The sequence below is a fragment of the Argiope bruennichi genome, chromosome 2, assembly GCF_947563725.1.
Source record: "Argiope bruennichi chromosome 2, qqArgBrue1.1, whole genome shotgun sequence".
Classification (NCBI taxonomy): domain Eukaryota; kingdom Metazoa; phylum Arthropoda; class Arachnida; order Araneae; family Araneidae; genus Argiope; species Argiope bruennichi.
The window spans coordinates 129,601,585-129,628,401 of NC_079152.1; the positions used below are offsets into that span (position 1 = coordinate 129,601,585).

A 26,817-nucleotide genomic window follows, 5' to 3' on the forward strand; every position below is an offset into this window, starting at 1 on the left:
ATGACGACGCAAAATATTTCCGAATCAAAATGGCAAATTAACGCATGGCAGCAATTTTAATTAAGAATTTTGGCTTGCTTTTAAATGAAAGAAAAAAAATCAAAATTTGAAAACAATAAATGAATAATTTATCAAATAATACTTTTTTAAGATTTGAAATTCAATCATTTTTAACAACCTTCAAAATGTATCAATTTGAAAAAAGGTTTTAAAAAAGAGTTTCTTTTAATTGTTCATGGAACTTAGAAATTATGAAATTATAACCTGTATTTTCCGGTAATCGTTTTATGAAGAAAAATTACCTGAATTGGTTTAATGCAGTTTCAGAATTGAAATGAGAATAATATTTTTCAATTTAATATAGGATTAAATAATAGTCTACTTAAGAATAAAAGTAAAATTACAATTCTTTATCTTGGTTGAGTAACAATTTTTATTTACCAAAAACAGATATCAAAAAAAAAAAAAAAGTCTGTTGAGGATATCTAGTTTTTTCATCTTGAATAATTTTCCAACGTCATACAAAAATGTAGAACACTACCATTTTCTCCACACGTGCTCAACAAAATAATGCATAATCACTTTTTGAGAATGAATGAAATAGAAATTGATATAAAACTCAAATCACTCCTATCCCTTTCAACGACTGTCTCCCACCTGTTCAAATTGTTAAACACCTTCGCTCTATTATTGTATTTTAATGAGGTGATAACATTCCGATTTTGTTTGTTCTTCGGACTGCTTCTTTACTTCCTTGGAAGATGATGAACAATGGAATTTTTTCGCATGTTTAATGATTTTTGAGTTTTTATCGATTCATCAAGTAATGTAGATTCAAAGAGCAGAGATTTTTAGAGTTTGATAGAGCATGTGTTGATTCTTGAGTAGGTTGAGGTCGTATTGTGTCATTATCTCCAATGTTTATGACAATAAACCGGAATCAAAGGTTTGTTTACCTAAACAAGACAAAAAGAATGAGCGAAAATGATACGACGTATGAAGTGAGGCTATTCGTTTGGCAATAGAAATTACAGCAATAAAATTTTTACATTCCTGTTTATAAAAGGGGGGAAATAGTTGAAAATGCCAATTAATTATGATTTAAAAAATTAAGTCGTCTTGAAAATTCTTCTTTTATTGATGTCATCATTATCTGTAGAAATTATCTATGTGTGAGTGGTGCTTATAAGGAATTTTAAGGAAATTTTTATAGCGATCACTTTTGTTAAATGTATCAACATTCTATATCAAGAAATTTGAAAGATGTGAAAACATATACATTGATCTCATCATTTGAAATTCAAAATTCATTCATGTTTTTCACGAAAATAATAATAAAAAGTTCTGTTTAAATAAAAAAAAAAGTTTAATCAACTGTAGTAATTGATTGAATAAAAATTAATTAATGAATTCAATTCAGCTGTAGTAAGATTTTCTAATTTTAAGATTTTACCTCCATTAAAATGGCAAAAACTATATATATTTTTTCAATTTTTCTCACCCACTACGGCAACATCATTGGCAATTCTTCTTACTAAATGTTCAACTAAACGGAATTTCCTATTATAGGTCTCGTACATTTGATACTGAATCTCTCTTTTCGCTCGAATTTGTATAAGATCGGAAAGACATCTTAATGCAAAAGTACGAATCAAATAAATCCAATGAAGAATTCATTATAATTAGAAGGAAAAATTGTTAATCATTCAGAATGCAATTCTGTTTTTAATAAAAAGCGTTAGCGTTAAAAGTCTTTTCATGGTTTGTTTTGAAACTTTGTTATCGCTGCTAACAAATTTTTTTGCAAAATATACTCGGATATATGAATATACAATTATACTATAAAAAGGGATAAATATACTTTTTTTGCTTTTATCTGCCAAAAGTTTCTGAAAGACAATATAGATTTTGCAATTACGTTAACATATCTTATTATTTCTATTCAATCTGTTAAAAGCTTTCCTTGCAAATTATTTCTTAGACTAAGAAATGGCTTATAAAGTTAAAAATGTAAACATAAAAATAAAAGCATTCTCTGAAAACCAAGAGTATATAATATATATTTAGAGTTTAAAATTTTATTTGCTTACCGATATAATAATAGCCCATTTTATTTTACTTGAATATTTTTAGACGGATAGCCTAAAAAGCAATCATTATCCTTTACTAAAAATTTATTAAAGCAATTAGCAATAGCTGAAACATTTAAATAAGCAAAGGAAACATTAATGTGTTTGCTTATCGTAGTACATTCCTAATGCCTCATTCCTGAATCAAAAGAGTCATTAAAAGATTAAATACTCAAATCAATTATTGAAGAAAGAACTAAAACATTCATTCTATAATGATAATGAAAGTAAGAACAAACAATCTGTAATCTATAATGGAAGAAGCATCATTAAAATCGAGCCACATCTCTTAACAACCACTGCTACACTATTATTCAAGTAGCACCATCTGTAGTTATTGTTGAGCTCTGTCACGCGCTACTTAACGCCGACTGGGGGCTTTCAAAGTGACATCGATTCATCACTGCCAATCAAGTTGTATTCCCGCAAGTTTATACATTGTTTGCTGAGACATACTACGCCACATCGTCCATTAGCGTCAGGCAAAGAAAAGAATGGAACTACCAGATCTCTAGATTTCGGGTGCAATCCAATCTCTTTGATAACTTCGTCGTCGTCTGCTTCAAGATCTCGGTCCACTTACTTCGGATGGAATGATGTCTCGCTTCATGGCTTTTGAGTCTGAGCCGACAGAATTGTTTGGATAAAAGCGAAAGTGATAAAAGATAAAGATATTCTTGAAAATGAATCATTTTAAGTGGTTCTTCCTTTCCCTTGTGAATGTTTTTGAGGCCTGTCAAAAGTCCGAGTTCTATCTTTGAAATTGTAACAGAAAATAAAATATAATAAATTTTTAAAGATTGACCTGTAATTCGTAGAAATCATTTACTATTTTCCAATAAGAATCTTGCTATGATAAAATAGATAATTAAAAAACAGTTTTGTATATGAAATAATTTTGCAGATAGGTCCGAATCGTTGAAATAATATAATTGTGAAAAGTTATCATTGTCGGTAGAATGAAAGCTTTTAATAGCTTGTATATGATTTACAAACTACCTGGAAATAAATAGAATGAGAATTAAGTTAATTTGCAATTACTTATACTTAGGAAGAATATTATTTCGTGGATGCTCTGAAACAGAAGAAATAAATCCACCCCTCTTTTTTTTCCTTTTTATTTCGGTTTAGAATGTTCAATTCATTAAATAATTAATTTCTCTCTGAAAAATTATTCATTCATCTTCGAATAAAAAAAAATCCCCTTTGTAATTTATCATTAGTGTTTCAAACAATATTAAGAAAAAAAATATTTTTTTAAAGTTTTATATACATGTATTGAAATCAGTGCAATAATATAAAAATTGTACAAACTGTTTAATGTCATATAACTCTTTTCATTAACAAATTATGTTATTAAAAAGGCCTTGCCATTGAACTAAAGACTGAATGCAATTTAAGATTAAAGAAGATTTATTGTACAAAACAAACTGTTAAAATGTAAAACTTATAATAAAGTGGAATTATAAAAATAATTATAATAATAATTTTATTTTTTATATAATTAGAAAATAAATATAAGACTGCATCTTATATTAAATTTTAAGCATTTTAACAAATTTTATGATTTAAATAATTTACTTCATTTATCTTAGTACTTTCTTGTCGAAGTATATGTATTGCAGTTGCACAAGATTAATAGAAAGCGCTAGCAATAATAGATAGAAAAGTTTATAAGCGTTTCGTGTTGGATTTCATTTGATTTTACTTTATGTTGTTCGTTGACAAGAATTAAAAAGAACTATTATGAAAGTTTGTCGATTCTGCATGAAAAACTTGATGTATAGATCTTATTGTGTTTTTAATTTTAGGATCCTGCTTTATAAAAACAAATTTTAAAGCAATTTCAGTTTTTATTTTGATTTTCCATTAATGTAACTCGTCAAAAATGTTTTTGTTCCGGAAAATATCGAACAAAAATTGTTTAAAAATCTATCTTTTAAAAACAATATTTCTCTATTTAAAAAATTTATATTTAATATCAAACTTTTTTTTCAATATATCCAGCCACTGATGATAATAAAAAATGCTTTAATTCTTCTTTAAAAAGTTGAGTATCTTTCATGCATAGCAATTCGAACAATTTGCATGTAAAGTTTATTGATGATTCCAGATTCGATTTAGATGAAGTATTTATTTTTCAATTGAATTAATTATTTTATATGAATTGAATTATTGTAAATTGCTCTGAAATTAACAATATTTTTGATTGAAATATCATTTTATTAAACATGATTTTCATCTTTATCTAAGAAACGATTAGGTTGCGATGGGATAATTCAAATTCATTGACAACTATTTCTTATTTTGGCTATAATTTTATTAATGATAATAAATAAAATATATGCATCAAAAATAATATATATATATATATATATAAACTTCGTAAAAATTTAAAACCAAAATAAACATTTCTGTTTTGCTATTAAAGCAAGCTGCATATAGTTTATGGTAATTAATAAGATTATTCAGGCAGTGATATTGTTTGCATAAAGTAATTTACTACTTTTAAGTTTCCTTTCCCTGGGGCATAAAATACAACAATGTACTTAAATGTTTTCATACCAACGGACGCAATAATCCGACTAAGGAAAAAATTCGTAGACAGCTTGTTATATGAATATGCGCAGTTGCTTATATTTTAGTTTAGTTATCGCAATTGCTTAGTTTTAGTTTTACATATCCACAAGGACATTTTTTATAAATCTTTCTGTCTATATTTTAAATTTTATATTTAAAACCTTTGGACATTTATAGGACGACAGATGGACTGAATGTGCTTTTGAAATTTTATGTGTTTTAGAATAAACTAACAATAGGTAAATAATGTTTTTATTGAATGAATGAAATCATTCTGTTTAAGAATCAAGTCAGATCATGCATTTCGATTGTTAGAATCAATAAAGAGCATAAAAAGTAATTAGGGGGGTAATAAGTAATAAGTAATAATAATTATATATAATTTAGTATAATTTTTATATTAGGATTGAAATCCTATTGAGATACGAGATGAAAAGAAATACAATTTGTAACATAATTAATCTATTCATAAGTTTAAATTTAAATATCGATTTCTTGATTTGATTAGCTTCCTATCGTAAAGTATTAATAAGATTCTATATTAAAATGAGTTACTGAATCAAAACTCTAAAAAATATTTTATATTTATGAAAATGATGAAGACTATATTAAGAATAAAATAGCTAGAATTTATTTATGATAAACAATGAAATAAATTAAAATAAGGAGTTTAAAGATTTTCTATTAGAGCATATGAAAGGGAACTTATTAGAAATCACGAATTCTAAAATTCCAAGTCTGTTCCTTGCTGTGATACCGAAAAATATTTTAGTCAGTACGTTAACTCCTTCTTAGCATAATTTGTGATACTTGCAGGTCCAAAAAAAAGGGGGGGGAGGGACATTCTACTAAGCATTTCTTGAATGTTCGGCTCTGCATTCACACTGATTCATTTGCGTTCTCTCAAATATTTCTATCTATTATTTAGCAAAAAAAAAAAAAAAAAAAAAATCCTCTTGTACCTTCATGTAATATCAATTTTACTGTATTTATATCTTAAGAAAAAGTCGAGTTTTAAAACACCAGTTACAATTTTTCATTTTCATAGGTTTGAAGTATTCAATGCTATAGTAGCACACATATATTGTACAATATAGTGTGATATTGAACAATATTCGTAATATTTTAAAAGATTATTGTATATTAAATTATTTAATATCGCACAATATTGTACAATAATGTGCAACAGAATGTGCTACCTGCGTGAAAAAAAAATGTTCTCTTAGAAATTTACTTACGTACTTAGAAATTTTTAAAAAATTACGGGCTCTTGAAATTTGACTTATGTCGCAATTTTATAATTATTTGAAACTTAGATTTGATTTTGATTTCTATTAATTCGTTGCTTTCAATGTGTTATAATCTGTACTTGTGAAATCTAACACAATACGTCTTTAGAAAAAGTTAACACTCATATCTACTGTACAACGTTTTTCAAGAATTGCTCATTTTAAATCATATACTCTGTGGCATTTGGCTGAAAAAAATGGCATTTGCTTCAGTAAAAACACTTGCACTGACTAATCAAAAGCTTAAATTATGTTGCTTGTTTTCTTATTTTCTCGTTCATCTTTGCCTTTTCTTTCACTGTATTGACTGAAAACGGAAAAAAAAAATCCATTATGGTCAAAGTTATAATCCCGTAACATCTCAGAAGTAAAAATATTTTTGACCCCAATCACTAGACACAGCCTTGAAAGAAGATCGAGAGCGATTCCGAAAGCGAAATTTTTAAAAGACTCAATGAGAATCGGGGTCAGAAATCTTATGCTTCTTTGAACAATAGTTTCTGTGACTTGCTGCCTGTGAAGATAACCCCGTTCAGAATTCTTCCGAATGCTCTTTGTTTAGCATGGATTTCACCAGATCTTTTTCCGATTAGGAAATAGTTTAGTTGGAAAATGTGATATGAGGAAATTTTGGTAGTTGAATTGGTGAATCTTGAATACAATTCATGTGTAAGTTTATACTCAAGTTTGAATGTACACTGCCTTGAACGAATGATTATAATGACTGATCGGAAAATGCAAACCATTTATTGAGGTTTATATTTTTAATTGAAGTTTATATAAAAAATCATAAATCATATTATTATCGAGATTTAAAGCTGATGTATCTAAAACGCTTTCAAATTTTACTAAAAAATGAAGTTTTACTACTATTTGTTAAATTAAATTCTTAAGCTAAAAAAAGTAATATTTTAAAATTCCTTTTAATTGCTTAATATATTCCTTTGAAAAATAATGAAATATACATAAGTTGTTGTGATCTAAAGTTTAATTTTCAATTAAAAATCTTTATAGTACACTTTTCAGAGTATATTTAGAATGGTAACATAGATTATTATATAAAATGCCATAAAATCATTTTTTTAAATGCCAATGATATGGCATTCTTTCTTCTTTAAGTCCCAAGGTGCAATTTTTTATAGAACATAGATAACACATTAGAATCATGAAATGAATGCAATGTTTGCATATAATATAAAACAGTATAATTCTAACTGAACAAATGTTATAAAGATGCCATATATTTAAATTTCCGCCGATAAAAATATTTAGGAAATCAAATAAATGAACGGATTTTAACTTTGATCTTCAAAACCGAGAACTGAATATTTTGTCTTGAGATTTTTTTGAAAAATAACGATTGAAAGTTTAAAATTAGTACCTGCAAATAAGGATATGGATCTGTAGAGTTGTTTGCTTAAGAATGTGCTTACATCATTAGAAAATTCGTGCTTGATAATTTCCCCGGATCATTCACTTTTACTCTTAGATAAATTTAACCAGACTAGTTTTTAGAAGGACTACCTCTGTTGCATAGTTGTCATAAGCAGGAATGCATCATCCGGCGTCGTTTTTAAATTATAGCAATATTTAAGAAAACCGAATTCATTCATTGGAAACCAGAACAATATCACTTAAGACTCTCGACGCAGAATGAAGACTGATATATATCAGTTACAAGACTGAAAAGGAGTGCGATATTTTAAAATTCTGTCGTAATCTCTATGTGGCCATGGGAAACCAAATGTCAAGAGTTATTGCATCCAGAAATCCTAATGTGTGTTGTTTCTGAAAAATAACCTGCAGTTTGAGCATCAGTCACTTCTGCGTATAGGACATAGCTCATTTATCAAGTTGCTGAGAACATCGACTTTAAATCAGACATCAAGGTGAATCATTCAATTCCCTGATGAGTCCTACTTTAGTGTGTTCTCTCATTGGTGTACTCTCATATGAAGACGACGTGCGCCGCATATCTGCCAATGTGTGATAAAAGATAAAACTTTGACGGTGAAGTTTTGACAATTTGGCAGGATTTATATTGGATGGGTGCATCGACTTAAATGTCATGTTCATAGATTATGAGTCAATGGCTTCTTTGGAGTGTACCGATAAGATTTTGGTTCTTTGAGATTGTTATTCTGAGGGTTACATTTCTTTCTGATTTCATTTTGATCGACGACTTTGCTTGTCTCCATAGACTTATAAGGTTGACGAACTATAGTGAAGTGAAGATATGCATATGTGGAATTGTGAGGCAGATTTCTTGTCAAGGCATTTTAGGAAATATCAGATATACTTATGAAAGAAATTTTCTTTCTTTCTCCCATTTTAGAAAATATCTGATGCATTTTGACAGAAATTTGCAACTCACTTTCGTCCATTTCAAAAAATATCTGATATATTTTTAAAAGAAACTTGAAACTTACCTTCTCCCAATTTAGAAAATGCCTGATACATTTTTGAAAGAAATTTGAAACGCACCTTCACCCAATTTAGAAAAGGTCTAATACACTTAGAAAAAAATGAAATTCCATTCGCCCTCCCGGGGAATTGTTTTACTGGAGGAGGAAGATCGGAGATCTCATTTTCAATATGAATTTACGATGAGAAATTTATTTGATAGAGGACGATTTCTTTTTATAAATATTTTTTTATCTGGGAGATTTGGTAATTTCTGTTTTATTCCTTTACATACTCATCATTTTTGCTGTATTTTTAATTTTCTTCTCTTTTTATATATTTCACCATTACATGTAGTACTAAGTTGCATTATTGTATGTAGTACCAAGTAATTCTGGAAATAGTTATAATTTACTTTTAATTTTGAAAGCAAATACATGTAAAATTCGAAAAATTGGTGAAAACCCCACAAAATTTAACAATTCAGAAAATTAAGACATTTAGCAGTATATATTCATCTACAATGAAAATGAACCTAATATCAGGAGTAAATTCAACCTTCGCTTTGCAAACATTCCGAATGTTTTATGAGACAAAACCGATACAATTCATCAACATTAGAGGATATTTTTATGAAGTAAAGAATGAATTTTTATGAAGTTATGAAGTCAATCCTTCTTTGTAAAAATTTTTTCAATATATTTATTTTAATGAAGAACTATAAATATTCTTTCCGAGGTTTTACTACATCATCCTTTTGAAAAATTCATTTTTATAATGTTTTAATTATGTTTGCTCCTAATTTTTACATAAATGCTAAGGATTGACTCTGGAGTATTGAGTCAATTTAAATGAATGTGAGAAAATTCTTTGTTGCCAAAATTATATATTTTGAAATAAATTATTGTACCCTTAAAAATATCATGTGCAATTTTTCCCAAGAAAATTTAGGTAAATATTACTTATCTTTTTTTTAATTTTAAGTAGTCTTTGCTTTTTTTTTATTTAAGATGAAGTAATTATCTTTCTAAAATAAAAGATCCATATTTTGTTTTAGGAAAATAATTTTATTAAGGCTCATGATCAAAATAAATGATTTTAACAGCTAAATAGACTCTTCAAAATTTTAATTACATTTTTTTAAATATTTATAATCGGTATTTAAAAATTATGATAGATAAGTAAGTAATATCTGTAAAAATATGAACTCCGGAAAAATTCATTGAAATGAAAGCTGTCCAAGCTATTTGATTTTTAAAACTCCGAAAATTTAGTTATATTTTTGACTGAATTCCTACTAAATATCCCACACGAATTGAGTTTGTACTCTTCAAGAATTCATCAAAGAGACTTCAAATTAATTTATTTGTTTATATCATGAAATTTTTAAGATTTTCATACACTCTCATTATTAAATTGAAGATGCTGTTCTTAAAATTTATGTAAAATTAAAGTTTTAACTAAAGAATCAGTACTATTTGATTGTGATTGGAGTCATAATCAGATTTAAATTAGACATAATTAATAATAAAATACATAATTCATGCATTCCTCAAAATTAGTTCAAAAGTTAATTATTCTAAAAAGAATTAGTTAAAGGAGAAAATTTTTATTTTTTGAATTAATGCTAAATATGAGAAATATTTTACATTGTAATGTATTTATTTATTAGAATACTGAATTCTTCTGAAACATGGGAGTAAATTATTCCTAAGAATTACTTCTTCAGTAAAATTTATTTCTTTGTGGAAACTGGATCTGAAAATATTTATTTCTCTAATTGTTTCTGTAACAATATTATTTGATTTTAAAATATTAATAATCATTACATTCAACACAGAAAAATAATATGTATTATAGACTGACTTAAGAAAGGGCATTATAACTAAAAATAAGTAGACTTAAGGAAAGTATACATTTATATTTACAAAAAGACATTTTTAAACCCGTTCGGTTATCTTTTATTAAGATAAAGTGATATAATTCTTTGTTTAGGTCTGATATTTACACCTTTTTACATTTTCTTCTTATAAAGAGCTTCAAATTGTGTTACTTTATAAACAGCTTAACGCCTTTCATTTTTGTTCCGTTTCCAAGAAAACAATAATAACAACATAATTCAAAGCAACTATACAATCAATTTTTCTTTTTTAGTTTTTAGCAGCATCTTGTTTGACTAGACTTAAAATAAACTCTTTCAATCACGAAATATGTCAGTTTCACTAAGAATCGAGGTTAGATTTCGAGTTATTCAGAATCTTAAGACTCAACTTTCGTTTTACTTTTACTTTTGTTGTATGGTCACGATTCTGTTGCAACGTGAGGAAGGAATTTTTTTTTCTGTACGAAAATGACACAACTATTCGTAAAGAAGAAGATTCAGTGAAAAGGGAAGAAAAATCTTATTTACCATTTTGAAATGTAGCCCGAATATTTGAGGTTTAGAACTCTAAATTTCGGTGACGCCTCATAAATTTACATTTTCCTCCACGCTTTGCTGTCAAGAGATAGCTGCTTTGATATGAATACGCCTTCGAGATAGGGTTATCTCTTTCAAGAATAACGCAGCGTGAGATTTGGGGCTTTTACTAAAATCTGCTCATGTGGACTCAGTTCACGCTAGCTCATCCGTGAGTTGACTCGGAATTAAGTGAAAAACAAAATTCCGGTAGCATGGCGGTAATATATAATTCTTCTGCTCATCGTAAAGATTTGCGGTTTACCTTGCTCAGAGAAAGTATTTAGGACGGCAATGTGCCAACTGTTGCATGTTATTTCCATATGTGAAAAAATTTACAAAGTATTCTATGGTAGTTCGGTATGAGGAAGGGAAATTCTGGATAATATATGAACTTAACTTTCTTGAAGCGAAATTTTTATGAAATATACGTGCTGAAACATTATTCCTTCTGGGAATAATTGTATTAAATGCTGGACTCTAATGCCTCTGAATAAAATATTTATGCTGTATTAAATGCTGTATTAAATGCCTCTGAAATAAAATATATTTTTATTTGGGAAACACTGTATTTGAAAAATAGTTAGGAAGTTGTGTTTTTTTACATAAAAACGATTTCATAGAACGATTTTTCGTAATTACACAGAACAAAATAGAACGCTGTCTCATACCCCCATATCCGTAACTATTCCGGTCAATGAACGATTTGATAGGCATATTATGGGAATTTTATTAAATGCCAAAATATTTACAGTAGAAAAAACAAAAATAACTATGTACAGAATTAACAAACATACAAGAAATGATAATAAAATGAAACCGTTTACAAAGATTTTCTACTTTGAAATATTATAGAAAAATTATCTGGAATAATAATGTGCAGAAAGATATTATGCATGGAAAAAAACCCACAATAATTCTGTGTTCACTTGTTATCATGATATAGTAGATGAGGATGAAGTTATAAAAATAATAAAAAAATAATTTGGTTAAAGGTAACAAAGAAAATTTCTCTTTGAAAGATATTTATGAAAGGTAATTATGCAGTAATTTTTCATTATCTATAATTATCTCTGTTTTATAATAATTAATTCCGTTATTTAATATTGCTAGTTCGTTATTATCTGCTACTTATATATGAATAATTTTTTAAAAAAAAATTAAATATGAAGGTATTATGTAAAATAAATTGTTTGAATTTATTTTAATAAATTAAACATGAGAAGTTTTGCTAACAATGTGAAAACAATTAATTAATTTTTTTTTTCTATTCCGCACTATTTGCAATTTTAAACATATAAATGTTCTCCCGTACTGAATATTCAAAGAACTTACTGCATTACGTCAATTGAAAAATTAAATTTAAACATATACATCTTTAAATATTAAATTTTAACTGAAAAGAAACTGTAATTATTTGCAATGTATAAATAATTTACAACATCTTTATACTTTTTTTATTACCTTAAACCAAAAAAAAAAGTTAACTTCCTTATTGAAGCAAATCTATAAAAATGTCTGACAAATGTTGATTAAGATTAATTTTTATTTACTCATTATTTCATGTGTATATATATATATATATATATATATATATATATATATATATATATATATATATATATATATATATATATATATATATATATATATATATATCCTATTATGCATTTTATATACGTTCTATAAATTAATGATAAGAAATATCAAATTATTTTTTTTCTTACTAAGTAATTTAAGTAATGATTTATTCCAATCTTAAAAAAATGTAAATATGACTCAGAATTTTAAATGTCATGAATTCCTTACTTATTCGTGAGTGAAATATAAAATATTCTCTTCTGAAAACAACAAAATTTACCAAAATGAATAAGAAGCACATGATTCATGCGATTGTTCTAAAACGAATGAAATTTGGACTGACAATACATAGCTTTTGAGAGAATGAACATTAAATGAAACTATACCATCATGACATCTACTATCGAAACAATAGTTAAAATTACGAAAGCAGTATCATTAGGTTGGTTTAATGCTTTCTGAATGCTTTTCTCACGAACTGTTCTGATTCGCTTTAAGGTATCTGACGCCAAATGATACTGGAATCAAACAGAAAATAAAAGTAATAAAAATTTATAAAACGAAAGAAATCGTGTCTCACGCTAGACCAAAAACAAAAGCGATTTCATGGTGCTTTTATTTCTTTTCTATTCAGCTTTACATCTTTATTATAGACAAATTTTATAGAATTACATGCTTGTGCAAGGAAAATTTATTTAATTGTGGGTTGGTTACAGCAATAATTTCATATTAGGAATTTGTGACAGACGTCATCAAAAGTGCCAATAAAAACGTCATATATGCTTAAAGATTCTGTCTTATATTGTTGCTAAAAATTATTATTTTGTAATTCATTACTGGGTTATTTTTATGTAACATACACGTATTATCGATAAAAACAATACCTGCCATCAAATGGTTTAATTACAAATATAAAATATTTTTTTTAAGAGAAGCTATCAAGAATTTTTCAGTTTAATGTTTTCTTTAAGGTTCGCTGTTCCGTGATTTCAAAGAAAAATATTCTTATTTTTAAATATTATTTTTTAATACAGTGATAAAAACGTCGTTTATATGAAGTAACTTTATTATGGCTTGAATCTAATATCTTTTCTTACTGCACATAAACTGGTTTTAATGACTTTAAACCATGAACACAATGCATACATTTAAAGCTTCAAATTTTATTATTTTTGGTTTCCATAAACAAAGTAATCAATAAGATTTTAATTTATGAGTTGAGTCAACAAATATAAACACTATATATGTAAATATTTCTGGTTATGAAAAATTAATATCAAGTAAAAAAAGTTAAGGAATTTCTTTTGTGCTTTTAAGCATATTGTAAGTTCATTCCCCTGAAGAATCATTAAAAATATTTAAACGGAAAGAAAAATAATACGTACATTTCACTATTTAATTTCATATTAAGGCTATATATTATAATTATGATAATGAAGTTTAGGAAATTCAGTTCAGCTTATTAAAAGTCATTAGAAGCCTCGTGATCAAGTATCAGCCCCAGAACCATGGACTGCATGTCCAACTCCGGATTTGATGTATACATATAAGGAACTGCGATTAATATCGACTTATGTATTGCTTCGAAATTTGAAGAATATAATATCAGTTCATATATCTTTGTCACATAACCACGATGCAAAAATGACAAGGTTCGAGTTAAATCCTTTGAAATTCGAAGCACGATGTTAATTTAAATAATCAGATAATAAATTACGCGCATCTTGCATATTAAAAAATAAATTTAGTAATTAAATATTGCATTCTACTCAGTTTTAACGTTTTTGTTAAAATTTCACGTCTATATATATTTAATACTTAAAGGTTCGCATTAATATAGAAATAAATTGTTTTCTGATACTCGATTGCCATTTTAGGTTATTTAATTTTCTTATGATATTTATTAGGTCTTCTTTTTTATTAATCAGGAAATATATCTCAAGTATATAATATATTTTTTATTGATTACCCCGATAATTATGTTTAATTAATTAAATTCCTTGAAAGTTTATTAGTACTTTTCAGAAATCGTATGTTTTTTTTTAATGAAGTGAAAAATACAGATGAAGACATTTTGTTAATTCTTTAAGATCTTCGGACTGGGCTTCTGGTATACCGAGGTAAACTAAAAAATATTCATTTTTTTTATTGAATGATTGATAAAATTACATACTTGCTTTTTGTGTGGATTCTTATCTTTTGTAACATTGCCTTTAAAAACACTTTCTCATTTCGAGAATCACATTTTTTGGTTTATTTAACTTCTCAAATATCAATATTTTTCACAAAGATTACTTTTGAATTATGAATTATTATTTGTTTCTTTTTCTAAAAAGTTAATAATTTTATTATTGTATTGTATTATTATCCGTATGTAATTCTTCTTTTATTTAAAATTTTGCATATTAATTTTAACTATCTACATGTAAACACTTTACTTTGAAATCTGCCTTATGAAATAATCCTACTCAGTAAATAGTTTCATTTATTGTATCAAATCAATATTATTCTTCTGGTTTGAAAGTTGAATTTTTTAAATTTAATCTGCATAACATGTACATTTCTCGGCGTATTGGAAAAGGAAATTTGACTGTTTAACTATTTCACATCCGAAACAATTTTCGAAATCTCTCGCAATATTTTGCTTTGCTATGGGAAAAAAAATGTAATATATTCGACATAATAAATCTTTAAAAAATTGTTTTAGTACCTTAATTCAAATTTTATTTAAAAGATACTTTTTGCAGTAATACTCGATGTACTAAAGAAAGAAAATGATTATTTTAGTATTTCTTAATTTCGATTATAAGTAGGTAGGGAATACCGAATTCTTATAAATATCATTGCCATAATGACTGTGAAAGAGCTCCTGAAAAATCTTTCTTTGTTACTCCGTTCAGTAATTGCACAACTTGTTGGATTAATAGTTTAGATTTTATAGGGAAGTCAAAAAGGATTTCAAGGAAATATTTAACAAAGGTTAAAAGAAATGAAGAATTTTCAAGGTTAAAAAGGAGATCTTGACCCAAATTTAAATTCAAAAGAACCAATAATGCATCTTCTCCTGCAGACGTTTAGAACACACCCATAGACTTGACTTAATCTACATTCATTAATTATGATTCTGAAGGAGAACTTCCAAGAATCTCCAACGTATAACCTGAAGTAAACAAAGGAGTTTCCTTGTTGCAAACTTGTAGATCAATGGAGTTTAAAAATTATGTAATAAGTCTGTTTATCATCAAATATACATAAAATAAAATTCTGATGATATTCTATTAAATTCTTTGTAAATAAGAGGATTGTGGAAATTTAGTGTGGACATGTATACTGAATTTCAACCGTCTAGCTTAAAGCGTTTTTGAGTAATCTTTGTCATAGACAAACAGACAGATGAACATTTTCTAAAATGTGTTTTTCGAACTCAGGGAGATGTAAAACGAGTAGATTCGTCAAAATCTCGAATTCGAATTTTTTGACGGTTGCTATATTTTCTCTAAATTATCCATAGGAGAAAGTAAAAATAGAAATACATTTAATGAATCAAAGTTATTCTTATCTAATAGTTCTTCCATCCAATTTTATATTGTTAATTTATATATTTCCATGGTAAATACAATAAAATCGGAAAAAATATTTCAGAAAAGTACTATTTATTTTTGATCGATTCTATTTACAATTAGACACAGCAAAAGAGTTTCGAAGAAAAGACTCCATATTATGTTTTACAGTTTATCTTACAATGCACTTAGTCCTTACTTTTACAAACAGATTTACATTACAAATTACATTTACAAACAAAAACCAAATATCCGATTTCAGAGTCTACCAAAATCGTTCCAATTTTTTTTTTTATGTTATAATTCGCACACATATATAGAAAGAAATATAGGCGTAATTCCTCTTTTACCGATTAGAAATGTTTAAAACATTTATCAAAACTGCTTTTGATTTATTTTTGATAATGCTTCCCTTCATGTATTTAGTGAACAATAAAGTGAAAATTATTCATTTGCAAATAATTTCAATTGACACCTGGCTTCACTAGAAGAGTAGTTTGAATGCGTTTTACAATTGTCTTCTATATATCTTATTTTTAAAATTAACCGGACAAAGGCAGTGCTGCTTTCCTGCATTGGATTTAGAGCCTTTGTTCAGCAGTGATAGATTTTAGCTGAATTATCAAAAATTCATAATCTACTCTCTTGTCTGGTAAAATGCTGAATTTGTTAAAATTTAAAAAGAAATAGTATCTAAACTGGATTCTTTAAATAAAAATAAACAACAATATATAGCACGCTTTCTAACTTTTCTACAAATCATTTCGATATTTTTTCTTATATCTTTAAAATTGCATCCCGAATTTACAACGAAATTATCACCAATTTTATAACAATTATCACTAAATAACCCGATTATTAAATCATTTTGATGAATATTTTCATTTAGAAGCACATGATAACTGTTGTATCTAGTATTTTTAATTAACAATTTAAAATTAACATTAATAATGAGATTATAATTTATTTTACCATTTGATCAGTATATATTAATTATTAGGCTAACATTTTTCAGGAGATACAATATTATTTATATGAAAAAAAAAATTCGGCAATATCTTTTGACTACTAAAGATTTCTTTCAATGTTAATTTGTGTGGTAAAAAAAAATCAATTAACATATTTTAATATATTAAAAAAAAGTCATTCTAAACTAATTTTAAAAAAATAATTCTTTTGTCAGGCGGAGTCAATTCAATTGAAGATTGTTTCTTTTCAAATGCAAATTTATCAACAAGGAAATGTCATGAATAACCTCGTTAGAAATCTCGCAAAAGGCTTTGTGAGACAGAAATATATTTTAGAGAAAGTCTCGTTTTTGTTACAATTGTTGATGGTTTCTTTTTCATAGTTGTTCCTCTTGTCAACAACAAGAATAGGCATGTAGGCTGTTATCTAGCTTCACACATCAGAAAAGAGCAGTAACCTTGTCGGGAGTAATTTCAATTGCTTTCATTGTAGTTGAAAACTATACAGACTTTACAATGTAGCTGGAAACATTGATATGTCCAAAAGACCTTTTCTGGATGAATTGAGATTTAAGTTTGCACATTTCGTGTATTATTTGTACACCTGGCATTGTTATTCTTTCATCCGCAATTATCATTTATTTGAACCATTTATTATTCTTTTCACCCATTGGAGTAGAGTGCTAAAAGTAAAGATAAACTCTCTTATACATAGAATTATTTTTCAATGTATGTCAAAACTTTGTGACTTAAACTAAATAAATTGCATAATTGCAAATTAAATAAATAATAATAAATTAAATAAATAAATAATAAATTGCAAACTAAATAAATAATAAATTGCATTTTAATGCATATTTACCAAAATAAATGAAGGGAAGTGTAGATTAAAATTTAAATCTGTTTCAAAATGCAACCTCATTAAAAAGAATAAAATCTATTTTTATATGTGTTAGCAAACAACATAAATTGTTTATGATATTAATTATTTAAAAGTCACTAATGGAAACCTAGCAACATTCAGTGAAACCAATAGAGAATGCACGTCTGAAAGATTCTGTTTTAAAAATTGCAACACTGACAACAGATAAATTAGATCATTTTAGAGAATTTTGATGTAAAAAAAAAAAAATTATTTTAAAGAAAGATAAAAAAAAAATTATAAATACTCGTTCAAGTTTAAACTGAACTTTTAATTAAAAATCGATTGACAATTTAAGAAAAATATTCTAGAAGAAATCGGATAATGGTCCAGTTTTCATTAATTTTTGAACTGGCATTACTTATCCCTAAGATTACCAATTTAAAATTACATAAGCATTATTTATTTTTAAATCTTTAAATTCTGTCCGTATTAAATTGACCAGCTTACAAAATCCGAGAATTCGCTAATTTAAAGAATCACAAGTATAAAATATCTGTTTTAAATAATTTAGCACAGAAAGATAATTCATTTTCTAGCTGTAATTAATCCATATTTTCCAGTGCTTCTTTTTTGAAAAAGATGTGATATATATATATATATATATATATATATATATATATATATATATAAAAGACTTCTCGTCTAATGTTTCCTAATTTAATTAATAAGGTAAATGATATAATTATGTCAACTTTTCTTCAATCAACAAAAAATATCATTTATATATATATATATATATATATATATATATATATATATATATATATATATATATATATATATATATATATATATATATATATATATATATATATATATATATATATATATATATATAGGGCAATCACACTACTGAAATTATATTTTTAAAAAAAATACCTGCTAATACAATAACAATTTTTTAAAACAAAACTTGGGGAAATATACATTAGTGGAGGAAATAAATGTAATCAGTTCAATGTAAGCCGTTCAATCATAACTCTGTTACTAGCACGGAAAAGAAACTGATGGCATATAAAACAATCTGTAAAGATGATCCGGAAAATGTAGAGCAGATTTGATGCGCTTACAAAACGCACGTCCGACCTTTCGGTCAGATAAAAGTACAAAAAACTAAACCAAACACCGTTAGACTCCCTGTGAAAAGCGACTATGTGTGAAAACAAAGCTATTTTTTTTTCTATTCCTTTTTTTATTTGAACGAGTGGGCTTTATTTTATTTACGTATTTATTCAGTGGTGGTTGCTGGTGTGGAACGGTTTTTCTCATGGAGGCAATCCCCTGCTGCTGCTCACAAATAAGGTTGGCAAACTGGTAAATGAAATTTTGTGCAGCTTTTTACGCGGTTTTTCTCTGTGTCAATGGTACTTGATTTTTGCTTCTACAGTCACACAAAACTTGATGAAAGGGCGAATGTTGTAGAGGAAGGTGAAGTTTAAAATGGAAAGAGGAAGACGCTGAGCTCATGATGTTTGTTCTGTAAATGATAATTGGATTTAAAATGGCCCTTCGGAAAAAAAAGGGGAATTTTAATTAATTTAAGGGATGGAGTTAATTTCTTTTAATCATGGAAATAGTCATTTTGGTACTTTTTTATCATTTAATATGGCAAATACTTGATTTCTTACAGTGGTCTACTTAAGTTGAGTTTAATGCAGATTTTAAAAATGCTTCCAAAAATAATGACATAAAAATTGCCTTTATTTCATGAAAAAATATTTTTATAAGCAACTAAAAAACTGTAAACTAATGTTTGTGACTTCTTTGTCATGTCAAAATCAATAATATTGGAGTAAATGTTATACTATATAGAAACCTTGTTACTAATAGGCTATTTGAATACGTATAACCATTCGGAAAGAGCATAATTATACACAAATTTCGAAGAAACTAGTATTTAAAAACTATAAACATGGATAATAAACAATTTTTTCATTGATTTAATCACTGAATATTTTTTAACCCTTTATTTGACATGGTTTCTCATTAGCAATTTGCCTTCATTCCACTCTTATTTGAGATTTAGAACTCTGAATTCTTTAAGCATATTGTAAGCATGCTTTCGTGCCAAAATTGCTGGTTAATAATTAAAATGAATTAACTAAAATGAATTTCTAAGAATTACTTATGCAATTTAAAAAATTCTAAGAATGCATAAATATACTATACATATTCTATTTAGAAGAATCATTCAAAAATGTTTAACCGCACCTTTTCACTTTTAAGTTTAAAACCTAGGATAAATATTATTTTTACACGAATTTCATAATTCTTTGCCTTAAAAATCATCATTCGACTGCTGTGAAAATAGCATCAGGAAATAAGATCTATAATTTGGTATCAATTGGCATTCATTTTGAATTGTAAGTCAGTTTAGTATGACCTTTGAGGCTACTAGAAAATGAATTCGAGTTGTGATGCCCTGGTGGTAAGATCTCAGTATTCGGTGTCCAAACCGAATTTCGTCGAACCATCCAGTGAGTCCAGTACACAAAAATAGACTCAGACAAATGCTGTTCTGCCGCCCTGAAGTGGAAGTTTGTTTCGTTAAGGCTCAAATTAACAGTATTTTATTTCGAGATTTTATACATTCGAATTTAAGGATGCATTTTTTAATATTTTTTATTATGTATAAAAAAAATACTAAACAATTGTAATGGTAACATAGCATTGAAAATTATGTCATTATTAGAAAAAAAAATTCAAATACTTTGGAAAATTGCCTCTCGAAATTTTATGGAGATTATCAAATTATGAAATCAAACCTTTATTGTCATGAAATAATTTTAAATCTTAAAGCTGACATCCGTTTAAAACGGTTTGAGACTGTAAGTGCCATTTTTAAACTAGTACAATTCGGAGGATTTCACGATCCGACTATTCTTCCACCTCGTTAAGCTCTATTGAGCTAACCAGACAGCGATTACAAAGAGAGAGCACTTAACGATGGGTCGGAAAGAATGCGCAAGGTTAATACCCAATCCCTTAATGGCATGTCATAAATTTTTATGGCCGGTGCTTGACCTTTTTCCGACAGGCCATTCGTTCCATAATGAAACATTGTAGCCAAGCCGACTCTCTGGGTCAGCGGGTCGGAACGGATGACCAAGGTCAAACCAATTAGGCAGGATGTGCGAACGAGGCAAAACTGTCCATTTATTTTCTGTTCGAATAACAATTTATATCTTGAAAAACTGAGATGAGTTTGACAATCCGAAAAATGTTTCGTTTTCTTCCTTGGAAGTTTATAGTTTCTTTTAAACAATTTACTTCTAACGTTTTTCTTTTCAAATACTAAATTGGGAAAGATGCGAACCGAAAGAAAAAAAAAATAATGAGAAATGATGAAATAGCAAAATATCTAACAAGACAACTTTTATCTATTTTTTTTTTTCTTTGAATCGACATTATTATTTTTAAGTATGAAGTATTTTTAAGACATGTTTTGAAGTTTTTCAGTAAGTTATAGCAATTAAAACCGAAACATTTCAAAACATTTGATAAGATATAGAAGTTATATTTGGAAAACATTATTACTCCATTTACAAAAACAATAAGGTAAATATTCCTTTAGAAATATTTCTCTTTTTTTCTTTCTTTTTTCAAATAATCGCAATAAGAATGGTTTTTTTTTTTTTTTTTTTTTTGCCTACAAATTTCTTAAAGTAGATAACTGCCAAATTCTCAAAGATTACAGTAGCTCTATGTTGCTCCTTTTGTAACACATTTTGAAAAACTTTTTTTATAAATTCCTATTACAATTAAAGTACTGCACATATGCTTTATTGAGAAATATATGTATATATATATATATATATATATATATATATATATATATATATATATATATATATATATATATATATATATATATATATATATATATATATATATATATATATATATATATATATATATATATATATATATATATATATATATATATATATATATATATAGCTGCTCAAAAATTAAATTTATAAGTTATTCTTAGGTTTGTATATATATTTCTATATTCTTTCTATATTTGGTTTATATATAATTCTAATAAATCTTTATTGTCTCAAATAAATTATATGCAGTGGGGCTTCCAAATACAACAATATTCCCTTTTCCTGCTACCATTTATTTAATAAAAATCTTATTTTACTCTTTAGTTGTAAATCAACCATTTGCTTTAAGAATAGACAAACTTTACATTACTATCCTTATTACATTATTACTATTGCCCTAATTATATTACTATTAATTTTGACATTACTACCCTTTTCTGTTGTTATCTAGAAAAAAATATATGTCTATATTGGTCATCTTCCTTATATAAAACATGAGTTGCGATTTAATGAGTGAAATGTTGTTATGCCAAATAATGTCAAGTGAAAGTCACATCTAAAAGTAGGTCTATATATGAGTGAAGGATCATTAGCTAACGTGCACTGAAGCGGCGCAGTAGAGTAGCGACAGCAACAGACATCCGGGACAAAATATGATTTTTTTTGTCCTCCCTTATCGTATTTCAAATCACAAAAAGTGAATGATATCAGGAACATAGCATTACTCCCTCCCATTCGTGACATTCTACTTCGAGCATACTGACAATTCCACCCTACGGCACCCTCTAAGAAAGGGAATTTTTAGCCTCCCTTCCCCTCCGTAATCTACCTGTCGTTAAGCACCTAAAGAAATGTGGCTAATGCGTGTTCGCATTTAATTTTTATAGACACAAATTCATTACATTCATTCTCTTTAAACTATATATCTTTAAATACATAATGTATAAAAGAAATTTCAAAGAATATTAGCACTAACAAGAACTGAAGCTCAAAAAGCACGGTTAATGAATATGAATGAGAATATAGAACACGAAATTTGTTCCAATCCTCATGAGATTAACAGATGCCCGAAAACCTTTATATTTCCCTACCTTGATTTATACGTGATATCCTGAGCTATGTGCTAAGCCCAACTGCCAATGACACAATCAAACTGTGCCCCATTTTGTTCAATTCCCCCATGTAACTAAATTTTATCAATAAGTTTTGGTAAGGGCTACTTTTCTCATGGGAGTAAACTTCCGAAATTATATTCAAAAATTCCTATACATACATTCGGTTGATAATTCTTTTGAAAATATACATTTAGAGCAGAAAATGCATTTAAATAATTCTCCAGAGTTAACTGGTAATTCTAAATAAATTCCTTCCCATTATTATTTGATGGCTTTGGATACGAAATGAGAGAATTTAACAGTTTTCCAAATTGTTTACATAGATTTTCTGAAACTGACAACAAAAGGACATACAATTAATTAATAATTATTTTATTAAATATTCGAAAGTTTGCAGTGTTTGTAGAATGATTATGACATCGTCAAAGAAATCATTTTCGTTTATAAAACGTAAATATATGGATGGAAGAATTAAAAATATAAATAGTGGTTTTATTCAACATGGCAGCGCACAGATTGAATATAAATCTTTTACAATTAAAGTTTAGAAAATTTATAAATAGACATTTCAGAACAGGGGAAAAGATGAATACGTTTTTAAGTAGCGTATATCTTCCTGTTGGAAATTTCAAGATTTTATTTACATCTGTAAATATGCGGAACCATATGGAAATTGTATTCATTCTAACGTGAAAAGTTTAGATGCTGTGGTCGAAAGCACAATGGAAAACATATAATGATTAATTTTGGTTATAGAAATTCATAAAATCCTCGGGATAGAATATGATGAAATTAACGGTTACCGATCTTCATGTCTACTTCGTATGGTAGGAAGTAAACAGATAACGAAGTCGAGTGTAAAGCAATAATTTTTATTTTAAAAATCTGGAAACACTGAATGGTACCAAACAACTTATATCTTATTTTTTATTTTCAGTTGGAACAAACCCTCGAGTACTCTCTGTTCCACAAAGAGGCCTGGAAAAATGCCACTTCTTTCGCTTGGAAGTCCTTTAATGACACTTTGCTTAGGAGATGGTTCAAGAGCTTGTCTGTATTGGGCACGGCTGCCTTACCTGAGGATAAGCTTAATGAGGTATGACGAAAAAACCTTTCATACGAACACAAAATGATTTTACTTCCTATATGCAAGAGATTTTGAGATCGAATAACCTGTTATTTTATTACCAAAATTTAATGACTTCAAATGCAATGCTTAAGAGAGCAGAGCAAATGAAATGCCATGGTATTTAGTTGAGTTTCTGGTAGGATTTTGTTTTCTTTTCCGTGTTTGATGAAATAATTTTGATTGATAACTTCTGATCTAATAACCATTTAACGGATTTCGTGTTTTTAAGATTTTAGACGAACATCCTTTGTTAAATATGAAATTATTCTTTGCCACAGCAAAATATAAAATGTAGCAGAAAAATTCAATAGAGTTTGTTTTTAATAAATAAAAGCAACTTTAACATAACAATAACAATAAAAAACAACCTTAACATAACAATAAATAAACAAGCAAGCAATAACAATAAATAAAAGCAATCTTGACTGATTTCACAATGTTTGATAAAAGAAAATATAGCAAAAAAACATCAGCTAATATCGTCGAGCATTATTGGAATGCAATGCATTCCTGTTTTTCATTAATTGTTATATTATATGAAAAATATAAATTAATTTTCTTTTGCATATTTTTCTTCTATATATATATTTTTTGGCGTTTAGCAATTTTAGACAGTTAGGCAATAACAGTTTAATGACGTAATTATTATTCTAAAAGGAAAGTAATTAAGATTATTTCAGATTATATACATCTTATTCATATTTATAGATAATTTGAACATCAAATTTTACCAGATTATATAAATGTACGGTAATTAAAAACTTAGTATAGTTAGACCTGTCAACTTGTTTCAACTTATCAAATTTTTCATTAAATATGTTTAAGATTTTAAAGTTTAGCGAATAATGCACTATTATAATAAAGAAAATGCTCTATTTTTTATGTTTCAAAATATCTAGCTGCAGAATTTTTTTTATTAATTTAAAGTAACTAAAAATGTTGAAAATTTTTATCTTTTTGATAAGAAAATTGACTTTTCATCAGTTGTTGGAATAATTTTTCATCATATTTGCAAGTACTATTTTATTTTTCAAAAGAACTCCTATTTTAATTGATGTGAAAATCATTCTAGTTTAACAGATTGAAAGCAGAAATGAAAAATACGTACAGCACTGCCAAAGTGTGTCCCTATATTTCACCTGAAGCTAGTGCAAATTCCGTACAAAATCCAAAAGATTGCAAGTTGTCTCTTGAACCTGGTAAGTATATTAAAGTATATATTAAATAATGGCACCAATTTTTGAAATCTTTTTCAAATAAGAAATACAAATAAAACTAGGTTCGTTCTCAATATTTTATTTATAAGAGATGCTGGAGGTTTATATATATATTTCTAAATTTGGATTTTTGGAACTTTTCACTTTTGATCACATAATTTCGACACTGGACGCAACAGCTGCGCTTAAACTTACTAAATTTGGAAATGCATTACTTAACCTCAAAACGGATCTCTGCAATTTTTAATTCAGTTCAAGCATCTCATTCGCGCATTAATGCTTCACCAACTCATAAATGTTAAGACTTATAACCTCATGCAATTGCCTACAGATAATCTTCAGACCCTGACAGCAGATAACCTTCAGAAAGTTCGAGGCCATTCTACAATCACTTGTTTGTGTACCTCGGAATTTATAACACAGCATCAAAATTCTAAGAAAGTGGTTCTCTTCAGGCTATATTTCTTTGGATAACGCCCATAGTGCATTCTTGAAATATATTTTTTTTTCATCTTGATGTTTATTTTCAGAAAGTCCTGGCCGCAGATTGCCTCCCAACTTTATTAAGCATTTGTTGTTTAGCCTGTTATTAAGGTTTGAGGCATCTGTTATTTTTTCGAAATGTTATTTATCTTCAAGGTTGCGTCCTTGAGATTCAATTTCTTGTGCACTTTCTCTAGCTGAACTTAATTACTGTTGTTTGTATCCGAAAACAGAAAAGGGTTTTCAAAGAAGAGATTTTTCTTTTCTTTTGTTATCAATTGCTGATAAATAATGATTACCTAATTACAACCCTTCAGTTATATGAAGATGCATCTTTTTTTATTTAGTCAGTTAAATTCCTTGCAAACTTTCCCACGACCAAGAGAAAATGTAGAAGCGTCGAAAATAAGTTCAACAATGAGTCTTTTCAGAATTTTTGCTTCACTTTTCTTTCCGAAAAGTTAAAAAAAAAAATCTTTTTTCGGAATTACGGTTTTTAATAAAACCTAATGAGGAAGTGAATATTGGAAAGGATTAAATGAGTAGTTTTATTTTTCAAATATATTTTTATATTTTATTCTGATTGAGTTATAAGGATGTGATAAATTAATAATAAGCTACGTTGAGTAAAAGATCCCGGATTTGCATTTCTTAATTATAGATGTTTGTCCCAATTTGAAGTAATTTATCAAATTTGTAAATAATGTTATCTCAGATTATCTCGATAGTAAGGAATTTTTTTTGGATTTTACTGAGAAATAATTCACCTGTATTGAAATTCAATTTCATTTTTAAAGTTAATTAAAATTTAAACTGCCCTTTTTAATATTAAAAAAGAGAACAAATCTTTCTATATTAGCTGACACAAAGGCTCAATTTTTAACCTATGTTCTATATTTGAATTTGAATGCGTTATTATTTGAAAAAAACATCCTCGCGAAGTGAATTTGAAGAATGCAAAAGTACTGCGATGGAAATATCTATTAAGAATAGGTAGAATGCGAATTATAAACATAAATGTCTTCTTTACTGCAAAAAGTATGCTTTGGGGGCTTTAGTATTATTTATTAACAGCTAAACTTTTTCCCCTAATGAAATATTTCTTAACTATTGAATATTTATATTTTTCTCGTTTTATATTAAACTT

General features: G+C 27.1%; 1 protein-coding gene across 1 annotated transcript in view; it reads left to right on the forward strand.

Annotated features, from left to right (window-relative positions):
* Window positions 1–26,817, forward strand: part of LOC129960278 (inactive angiotensin-converting enzyme-related protein-like) — a 58,878-nt gene that overhangs the window by 7,787 nt on the left and 24,274 nt on the right. Inside the window, exons 2-3 of the mRNA XM_056073583.1 lie at window positions 23,779–23,937; window positions 25,043–25,169. Coding sequence (XP_055929558.1) covers window positions 23,779–23,937; window positions 25,043–25,169 — 286 coding nt within the window. The remainder of the gene's footprint in view (window positions 1–23,778; window positions 23,938–25,042; window positions 25,170–26,817) is intronic.